At 34.2% G+C, this 11298-nt stretch overlaps 1 protein-coding gene across 1 annotated transcript in view; it reads right to left on the reverse strand.

Moving 5' to 3' along the window:
* Nucleotides 1-10064, reverse strand: part of LOC149420117 (uncharacterized) — a 31023-nt gene extending 20959 nt beyond the window's left edge. Inside the window, exons 1-5 of the mRNA XM_089637491.1 lie at nt 9828-10064; nt 8847-8989; nt 6029-6109; nt 4229-4337; nt 1498-1601 (exon numbers count right to left, since the gene is read on the reverse strand). Coding sequence (XP_089493617.1) covers nt 1498-1601; nt 4229-4337; nt 6029-6109; nt 8847-8989; nt 9828-9846 — 456 coding nt within the window. The 5' untranslated portion in view covers nt 9847-10064. The remainder of the gene's footprint in view (nt 1-1497; nt 1602-4228; nt 4338-6028; nt 6110-8846; nt 8990-9827) is intronic.
* Nucleotides 10065-11298: the final 1234 nt, after the last annotated feature.

The raw sequence follows: 11298 nt of genomic DNA on the forward strand, positions 1-11298 counted from the left end.
ACAAATCATAATGGGGTTATTATATTTTCAGAGATTTTGAAGACATCAAACTATGTTTTAGTTATATTGGTTTAGTTTGAGTAATGTGATTGTCACACACACACACACACCCATTTGGGCATCATAGTACATAATAAGTTAAATAAATAAAAGTTAGCTATTTTTATATAATTAAAATTATGCCAGAAAGAAATTTTGCATTATTAAAGAAATAAAATATATATTAGATCATAGTTACAATATTATGTAATGAAGTGTTATTTTTTACTTTCCGATTTCATGTTCACTGATTCAAGCTATCAGTATTGCTATAATCAATGCGATTGCACACAATAATACGCACACGCACATGCATTGAATCAATCACATTATTTATGTAAAGCAAATAATCTACTTGATTAAAAAGCATATCTAATTAACAGATTATGGTTATAAATACACTTTTAATCCAGATTAAAATTTTAAAAGATTTAAATCTAGATTAGATCAATCATGCAGATCAAATAAGCATTAAACTTTTGCTAATTGATAATATTTCGATTTTGCAACCACTAACCTTCCCGCTACCAAGCTCAAAAAAACTTTGCTCCCGCTACCAAGATGATGAGCCTATGTTACTGTCATGTATGAGTTGTTTTATATTTTGTATGATATATGTATTATATTTTGGCTATAGTCAATAATAAAAAGTTATCCAAAGAAGCAAGGCTAGCAGGACGCAATGGAGTGCTGATGTACTTAGTGAGGCATGTAACTTGCAAAGGAAAGATGAATGTTTAGGTTAGTTTAGTTCTATTAGAATCTCTACCTTTCTAAACACGGGCATACATGCTTTTATCATACATAAGCCTCAAGGATCTCATTTATTTTTTATTTTACATTAGCTTTACACAGGAGGCCTTATGTCATCTTTGGGGAGAGGAAGATCTGGGAAGGGTAAGGGAAAAGGTGTGAGGGGTGAGTAGGAATCTGGGGTCAGTGTGTCCAGTGATGAACGTTTGAATTCCTCCCTCCCACTGAGGTGCGATGAGAAGGCGATGGGTCGAGGGAGTCCTGCTCTCCAAATCGGGACCACCACACACACGTAGCGAACCACTTAGCGTCCTATGGCAGAGGAGTTGGATATCCAACGAATGGTCGCCGGGGTGGCGGTACCCATACCCACCTACCAAATTAAATTTCTACAGAATTCAGTCAACTTTCATCCTTCCAATGCCAGTTCCATGCCTCGCTGCCGAAAAATCAGGGTTGGTATCAGCACTGCATTGTACACTGCTAGCTTCGCTTCTTTGGACAATTTTTTATTAGCACTAACCGCGTTCGGCTCCATTATAAGAGTTTCCTGCATTTACCTTTCTTTCAATATCCCAAACTACAACAGATTTAATTTCTTAACTACAGTATTCTACCACATGACAATAATGATTAATAATAAGCGTTATGTACAACAAACTACAATAAACACAAACACAATAATTAGTAGAGAGAGTTAGTAACCTTTCCATGGTCGGGGTTGTTAATGGACAAAGCACTGAAGGAAATGGAGTGCGGCGAACTGCTGGAAAAGTCAAAAGCGCTCGACGCCCTTTGTGAGAGAGAATCTACACCCAAACCAACCAACCATCGTATTATTTACATGATTCATTTATACTAATCAGTACAGTACAGCAAAGGTGGAGGATCTGGAGACTGAAGCATCATACATGATCTTATGTTGCTTCCTTTCCTTCATTATAAATAAGGGATATACAAGCAAAGACAGCAATCTCCACCAACCTCAATTATTACTTTTTTTCATGAACATGACTATAAATCACAGGATTATTATCAAAAATGTCCAGTTTTACTCATAATCACGCGCATGCGTATTGCATATACCGGCCGTAATACGGCAGTATTAGTTGCTGACAGATTTTTAAACGTCCCGACCCCCCGGAATGGGAACGTATTACGATCATATTAAGGTGGAGATATCGGACTTTGTTAAAAATCTGATTGATTTGCCAAATATTGATCTGTCGCATAATGAAAATGTAAAAAAGCAGTAATACCCATTTGCAGCACTATCAGAGAAATATTTTAAATCGAAATATCAATTTACCAAAGCAAATATGGAAAGCATAATCGAATTGGCCGGATTTCGACACAATTAAAAATATGCCGGGTCAATGACATTACAAATGTCATCTGAAGAAACATGAAGTAAGAAATAAAACGCGAAATAAAAAATGAACATGTTTTTGAGGTTTGGAACAAAGTGGTGCGTATCTGAAAAAATCTTCATGAACATTATTATGAGTGACGATTTTAACCCGAGCCATACCATAACCATACGGCCTTCTTCTTCGTATAGCAACGCTGCAGCGGCGTATTAGGGTTACTTTATAAGTAAGACTGTTGCTAATTTAATATATCTAATGATTTGGACATCTAAAGTTCTCTGTTTCAGTAACCTTTTCAACGCAATCTATCCCACCAAGTGGTACGTTTTGGCACAGTATATGTATTTTAGTTAAACTCCATGGATCCTACATAAGCAACATCCGAATACAGGGATAGCCGTCGATGGATCATATATGCAACAGCATAGATAAGGTCAAAAGAATTATTTAAAACTTGACAATGCTACAAAAACATTTATAAGAAAGTTGTTGTCTTTGCAAACATTAATTAGATCATTAAAATAATTTTATGTAGAACAAAAATTGTAATCTAGAGTTAAAGCAACTCTATATGTGACTCCACCTCTACAGATATGAGTCATTATTTTTATAGTTGCACATAGGAAAACAATACAACAGTTAATAGCCATTTATTATTTAATTTTTTCAATCTCTGGGACAATATCTTCACGTGGTATTAAAATAAAAAAATTCTCAAAAATATATTTCAATTCACAGTTTATAAATTTGGAATCGCTCTCCTGAAAAGTTGTTGTTTTTGACTTGTGCTCTTGTAATCTAACATGATAGATTATTATATTTCATAAGGCAGAATCAAAAGGAAAGTAGCATAAAGTTGCAACATTTTAATGATGTTATCAAAACGGCTATAATTAATCAAGATGATTATCTGTAGAGTAATATATCACAATGAAAAATCCCTGATACACATTACCAATTACCATTAATGTTTTATTAAGACATGCATTAACAATACAGATATCATATAATTCATGTTTTTGTGTTATAATTAATAAGGAAAAATACCTGCCAATTGTTTTGCCTTGCACCCTTCAATAGCCACATACCGTACCATTGCATATTTAAAAAAATATATAATACTTACTAAATACATACAATCTATCTAAAACAAAAATCACTTCACAACTGTTAAACAGTGTTTTTGTTGCACATTGTATAAACACTGTAAAAGTTTAGATTCGAGTTGGAACTAAAAAAAAAAACTCTAACTTTATTCTTTAAATCTGGCAACATCGCATATGGTTTCCTCATGCGCGCGCAATTATATTTATTTTTCCCGCTGCGCTCAATTATTCAGGGCGACAGTTTCAGTAATGTCTCCAAGAATCGTGTTTAAAGAGGTCAATTTACTATTATATTTCTATAATTCAATATATTTACAACTTATTTGTGTTATATTATTATGTAATTTTACAATAATTGCATGTTGTAAAATGGCTTATACCAATATATTTAAATTGAATTTTAATGTCTATTTTTTTAAGTGCTTCATTAACCCTTAGGTAAGAAGTAATTTTATCTAATTTCTAAAATTGTATTTGTTTTTACGACTGAAAAATTCCGAAATTCAATAAGAATTATTGAATTTTATTTTTACTATTTCATGCATGATTTGGCAAAATATATTTCTTTCTATGAACTATTTTATGTTAGTTTCTATTTAAAGTTTCAATCATTAAGGATTGCATATACATGGTCGTTTATTAATTGGTTAAAATTTAAACAACATTTTTTAGTAAGGCTGATAGTGTATAAAGTTAATATTTTGTACATTCATTTGAACTATATTTTTTAAATTGCTACATAATGTGGTGGCCTTGAAGAGGTTTTTCACAAAAATTATGCTAGAAAAAAGATCCAAATAAACATTGATATTATTATATCAAAGTTGGATGTCAGCTTCGTTAATGTAAATCAGTTCTTGTTGAAATAAAATATTATCTTTGCCATTTATAAATTATCATAATGTTAAGATAACAATAGTTTCATTATTAGCTACGCATACAAAATAAAAGATGGTTCACCTTGGGGCCAGAAAGATATGGGAGGCGGAGATCGTATCATGTGGTCATGAACTTCTTTCAACGTCAGCGGATCTTCTGCTAAAAGGTCTATTGATGCATTACAAAACTCCTGAAAAAAACAAAAATAAATTATCCATAAAAGGAATAAATCGAATGAAAACACCAAAATAAAGAAAAATCTAATATCGCGAGGTAATTACTACAATTAGGTTAATCCAAAATCAGCGTTTTCGAGCAACACACAAAATATCACTTTATTTCCTCGCCCCATGTGTGTATTTGAAACTAGGGATTGAGGTTAAACCAAACTAGAGATTGGTTAGAGAACCAAAAGAAAGAAATTGATTGAACCAAAAGACAGAAATTGTTTAGAACCAAAAAAAAGATTTGTTAGTATTTTATTTTTCTCCAATGATATATTACATTGATTAGGAAGGTTTAAACCTTCAAAAGTTAAAGAAAAATTGTTCCAATAAAAAAATTGAATATTCATTTAAACTTTTAGAAAAATTCAATATGTATCCCATATAAATAAAAATAGGATATCTGAGATATTTCAGCGCCCTTGAGGTGATTTCTCACGAAAACGGCGCTATATAAATTAGCCAAATATTATTATTACCTTGGTTACAAACCAATTCTTTAGAACTTTGTGATCATTCAAAAAGATAGCTGCCTAAAATATGGGAAAAATTAGTTGCAAGATAATATTGTTAATTCTGAATTTGAAATATGAGATCAATAAATAGGATGTACAATAATTAGGTCCCAATGGTCGAAAGGATAAAATCGTGGTCTCAGTAAGACAGATCCTGGGTTCGATTCCCAGTTGAAACCGTTATTTTTTTACTTTCTGTGACTTTTGTTTCATGTTTTGTTAGTATTATCTTCTTCAATGATAGAATACAATTTAATTTTTGCTACTAAGGAATAAATGACACTTCACTTTAATAAAACAAATCACTTTCAGGTTTTAAATATGCTTGTAAAGAAGTGATATAAATGCTGAAATTTTCTTTTACAAAATTAATAAATACATAGCAATAAAATGGGTCAATTATTAAACTATGTGACTGGTACAGTCGCAGTTCCGCAGAGTTGTTCCGGGCTGAAGCCTGCAGGGTGAAAATTGCAATGATGATAGACAACCCCCAGTAGGAGTGGACATCAGAAGAGGAAAGGAGTATATTTTAATTATTTTATAGATATTTAATAGATTTATAAAATAAGTAGCTGAATCTCCGGTGTTGCCCGGACTTTACACGAGTTTTTCGAAATCAGGTGTAGACAGTTATTTTCCTCTTATGTTTAATGTCATGTGTGCAAAATTTCACCGAGAAGTATCAAAATTCTGCTTTAAGGGGTGGGAAAAGGGATGGGGTGGTTTTTCAAAATTTCATGTAGACAGTGACCTTTCTCCTGTTTTGAAGATCAGATGTGTAAAATTTCATCAATCTTGGAATTAGACTGTAGAACAAACGCTGTCCGCTGCCACAGATAATCTTCTTTATATAAATACCCGATAAGAATAGATCAATAGATTACACTACATATTTATTTCAAATTTACACACATAATTACAAAAACAACACACTTTCTTCAAGTCAGCACTTATTTCTATATTTTAGGGAATAAGACAAGTTAGTAAATTTTAAAAATATATATGTACATAGCATAAAATATACCTAGATCGTTGTAGAAGCGTATTATATATTTGTACAGACCCCTTAAGGTGATTTTGCACAAAAACGTCGCTATACAAATCATCCAAATATTATTTTTATTATTATGTTTACTAACCTGGGCCATTAAGACAGTATCATCCGATTCACACTCATCTAATGAACTCTCTATCAAACTCTCCCGGCTAGCCATTACTTGCTGCAAATAAAATAAGGAAAAGAATGTTTAGTTCAGTATTCAGGTGGAGCCCCAGTGGAAGCGAGCAGTGCCCCGAGGCAGACCAAGGAAGAGGTGGATAGACTGCGTGCAAGGGGATTGGAGCAGGACAGGGAAGGCTGAAACCTGGAGGCGACCGCAGCCGGTGGAGAGCATCTGTGGAGACCAAAGCATCGTGATAATGATAACAACTCTATAAACATACTTTAGAAAATATCATGAAGCATTGAAAAGATGATCAGATTGAAAAATAAAATGAACTAATAAATACTACATTTATGCCGTGTTGCGCTACTTCCTTCTTCGGTCAACTTTTCGGATAGCGTTACAGTGTCCATCATCATCAGGGCAGATGTGTGTTTATGTATGCGGAAGTGTTACTGTGTTGCAAGCATTAATCGACTTAGGGCCGATATTTCAGTATAAAAATTAGTGAAATTAATGTGGTTTTCGGTAAATAGTTTTGATGAAACCGTCAAGTACCGGATACAGAGTACTATGCTTAGCCCGATCGACGGTAAGTTATAAAGTATAGTACAAAGTGTCAGATTCCCATCCAGGCGTCGAAAGTTCAATCCTCTGATAGCTAAATCTTCCATCATTGCACAAGCAACATTTTCCACCTATAATATTATTAGTAGGAGGAATTCAAACATTGTCAGGCTATTTGTAACGTATTTTATTGTCCAATTCACTATTGCATGGGTATAATTCAACATATTTAATATTTGTGTTACTTTTTGTCAGTTTAGGAAAAAAAAACAAGTGTAGCGCGCGGCATTTCGACCGACGCACGGATCCGAATACTTTCTCCCTCACACGCATAGCGCCGTCTCGCGCGGCCACTCACAGCCCATTCCCCGTACAGGAAGACACCCCATTGGCCGAGCTACCCCCACCCCTCCGTCAGCGGCCGGTACTGCACTGCCCAAAGGGTATATAACGCCGTGCATGCCTATTTTGAAGGCAGAGTATCCAGTCTCCTGGTTAACTAAGCAACAGAATCCTAGTGGTCGTTGCCCAGTTAAACACTCCCCAGTACCAAGTGGAGAGAACCCTCCGGGTCCTCCTTGGGAATTCAAGTAACAGCTCCCTCGGGGACATTACTTGTCGGGAGAATCTCCACCCAACTAAGAGACCCCCGGGTCCTCTGTTGTGGCTATTACGCTGTGTTTAAGTGCTATTGAGAACGTTAAGTGATCATTGTTTTTTACTATAAGCTGTGAACCCTGTATGTAAGATAAATAAACTGACCGACGATAAAAAGCTATTTTCTTACAAACACCCTGACACACAAGGTTATTTTTGACATACTAACCTATGATTTTTCAATTGAAATTTACCTCTTGAATTTAATAACATTTCTAAAATTAAACAATAGTAAGGTCTTTCTACCTCCGTTAACCATGGAAACAAATACATGAAAGCGATACAATATTATGCAATTGCATAACTACATATAGGTATAGTAGAAAATAGTTTGAAATAAAACCTAGATTTAATACATATACTACTTCAGTTGTAAGGAATAAATCCTATTTTCAATATCATACGTATCAAATCGAGTAATACTTTAAAGATAAGTATTAGAAATAAAACATACTGGTAATACCTATCGTACAAATGAATAAATATGTAAAACGAGATTTTTACTCACTTTTGTAAAACCTATGTAAAATTAATTTAAAAAGAAAACAAATGAATAACAATATTTTAAAATTTATAAAAAAAATATGTATATTCATATATGTACATACCTATTTTGTACCTACTAGGTCAACGCACTGCATTTGTATTTATTTATGTTTACGCACTCCGACATATAATTTACAAATATGTGTGTACCTACTTATTAGGAAGAAAGCTACAACCGAGAATTCAACAACAATAATTGTTATTTCATCGGAACCATGCTGTAGTTTTCGTCAGCCGCGCGGGTGTACGGCTCGCAGTGGAATGAATTCGGTATTTCTATCTCGTTCTAAAAAAAACTCCGATCGCGAGACCGTCTTTGATGAAATATGAATTCTCAGCTGCTGATTAAGACGCCTTAAAGATTACTAATTTTTACCGAAAGAGTTCCATACATTTGTATTTACGATAATAAAAGACAAAGATCTCAGTATAAACAAATCCACATTCCAAGCTGCCATCTTCCCAAGGGCTAGACGGCTCGTTAGGCTTTGAGTGACAGTGGACAAGATTAACAATTTCGCCAACACTTTAACACATCATAAAATATAAACCGTAACCAATCAAAGTTATGCTCATTCACGTAATCGACACACAGAACGCTTTTAAGAACTCGGTGGATCAACTATGCAGGCGCTCGAGTTGGCAAGGAGATTGGTGGGAAGTTTTAAATGTTTACAAGAAAGGTGAACTATATCACCGACCATAGATAATTACGATTTGAGAACATAAAATAGAATTTTATTTTTTTAAATCTTACAGATGTTGCTAGAATAATGGAAGATGTGTCAAGATTTTACAAATATAGATAAAAGGATTTAATTATTTTTATGATTCTGACTTTATCGACGCCAAAACTTTACAACCCGACAGTTGTTAAATTCGCATATGGGGCCGCTCGTAACCCAACTGCTGTGACGTTGGGTTACGAGTTAAAAAAATAAATACAAAAATTCAAAGTATCTCATCTCTTTTAAGTCAGTCATTTAAGCACTACAGTGAGCATTTTCAGAATGTTTGAAATTACCTGGAGGAAAGGGTTATCCTGCCTCGAGAGCCTTAAGGCCTCCATGTCCTGCGCTATGTTCCTGGTGCGCCCGGGAGTCAGGGTCAGAGCAGATCCACTGGACGCGCCACTGCACACACTCAAAAGTCCCGCTGGACGAGATACTGAAACATTCAATTTAGTTGCATGAGTGGGGGTCGTTTTTCTAAATCTCATATAGAGTGACCTTCCTCCTATTTGAAGGCAAAGTGTGCTAAATTTCATCAATCTCGGAATAAAACTGTAGATTTGTTTAAAAAAACAAACCCATACCGGGACACATGCATGCAAACACTATTTAACTGGTGGAACACCGATGGGTCTCTGGAGAACAAGCGAGCATTCTAATATTCTCCTTTTTAGAATAATATGCCATGCGATTTTGAAATCATTGAAAAATGTATGAAAAGCAAAATCAGAAACTTTTGGGCTAATAAAACTTTAGATTCCACTAATATTTATCTGTTTTATTATCCGGCCATTAACAGGTTAAAAATACACACTTGATTCAACTTAATCTAATGGAGATAACTGTTTAAGTCGTGGGTTTAAGTAAACATACACAAAGTAGGTTTTTAGGGTGTTAGTTTAGGTTATTTTAATTATCTATGCGATTTCCTAACCTTCAAACTTAACTTTGAGAAAAAATTAATACATCTTTTACCATCTAGTAAGTTTACGTCATAAATAGTTATTTGTTGTAGCAATTAAGTTGAAACCAAGTGCTATTTATATATATAAATATGGTACGAGAATCAGAAAATTTTAAGAATACCCAAAGAAATTGGGAATATATTTGAAAAACTTGCCGAATTCGCACCACACACAATTTTTAAGACATTATTTTAGGATGGAAATTATTATGAATTCACAAATTGACAGCATCACAAAATTTAATGCCATAATTCATGATATTAGTCAATTCGTGTTTACATATTCAGAAAACTACCCTTATTTACATACCCGATGTTGATTCCTCCATTTGGTACAATCCTTATGTCATTGTTTGACCAACCTACCAAGCAAATAATGTAATATTGATCACTCTAAACAGGAAAGAAATTCATGCGGGGCAATAAATTATAAATATTTCCGTGGTAAATAAAGAAGTATGCCGTATTCAACGTAGTAATATAAATTCAATGGGTGTTTCTTATTGAAAATTACAACGAAACGCTTTTATTGACGTTAGCCCAACAAATTATTTAATCAGTGCCCCATAGACAATAGAGGAGAGGCGTATTTATCGTACCCAGTAAAAGTACCGGGTATATTCATGCCGTACTTTGTACTTGTGACAAATCTCCAAAATACCTGGTTCCAAAATATTTGGTTTAATATTTGTACCACAGGTCTTGAAGTACTTCGTCCTTTAAAATATTACTGACTTCTCACTCTCGTCGGTTAGAAAGTTATATGAGGAAAAGGGACAAAGAAATATTTTTGCTTTCGGCACTGTAAAATACAGATGCCTTTTCGCTCGTTCCTATTAGAAAGGTGTACGAGGAAAAAGGACAGTTATGAGTATTTAGCCACGGTAATCTCCATTGTCTGATGGTGAATGTCTATGGAAAAACTGTTCACAGCTGAGTGTCTATGGAAAAACTGTTGACAGCTGAGTGTCTATGGCATGGTGTTTGACATTTTCACATATTGAATTTTGTGTAGTTACTGCGCTGTTGTGGAGATTTTATTGGCAGATTTTAATAAATTGTTTAACCGATATTAGCGAGATGGCTTTGTACCACTGGGATCTTCCACATCCTCTACAAGATAGTGGAGGGTGGCCGAACTCCACTATTGAAAAATACTTCGCAGATTACATATTGCTTTCAGCGCATTCGAAGATAAAGTCACGAAATAGTTGATTTTCAATGAACCTTCCGTAGTATTCCAGGAATAATACGGCGGTAGAGGCGACGGAAAGGCTTCTGCATTGAATTTATCAGGTAAAAAATTAACATAAACATTCAATAACAAGAATCTTATGTCTTGAAAATAAAATGCAGATCTTTGTGAGGTTATGATGTGTTCTGGTAATTTCCTAGGTATTGCTGACTACTTGTGCGCACATACTCTGATCAAATCTCACACCAGGGTCTACCATCTTTACGAAGATGTATTCAGGGCAACGCAGAAAGGTGAGTAGAAGAGAAAACTTGTTATTTTATATGTAATTCATTAACAATGTCACCGGCCAAATGCCTATGTTGAAAAAGTGTTATGAATCGATCAATTGAAACGAAAACATTGGCAAAACCAATAAATATATTAATTCATTGCTTTAATGCTTTCAGGAAGAATAGGAATGAGTATTAGCGTTGATTGGAATGAACCAGAAAATCCAAATTCTGCTGCCGATGTCGAGGCGTTTTAAACAGGTTTTGAGTTAACAGTAAGTTACCTATAGAGATGATATTACAGACAGCAATGT

Source organism: Hesperophylax consimilis, chromosome 11 (assembly GCF_061612785.1).
Source record: "Hesperophylax consimilis isolate HC1 chromosome 11, BYU_Hcon_1.0, whole genome shotgun sequence".
Taxonomy (NCBI): domain Eukaryota; kingdom Metazoa; phylum Arthropoda; class Insecta; order Trichoptera; family Limnephilidae; genus Hesperophylax; species Hesperophylax consimilis.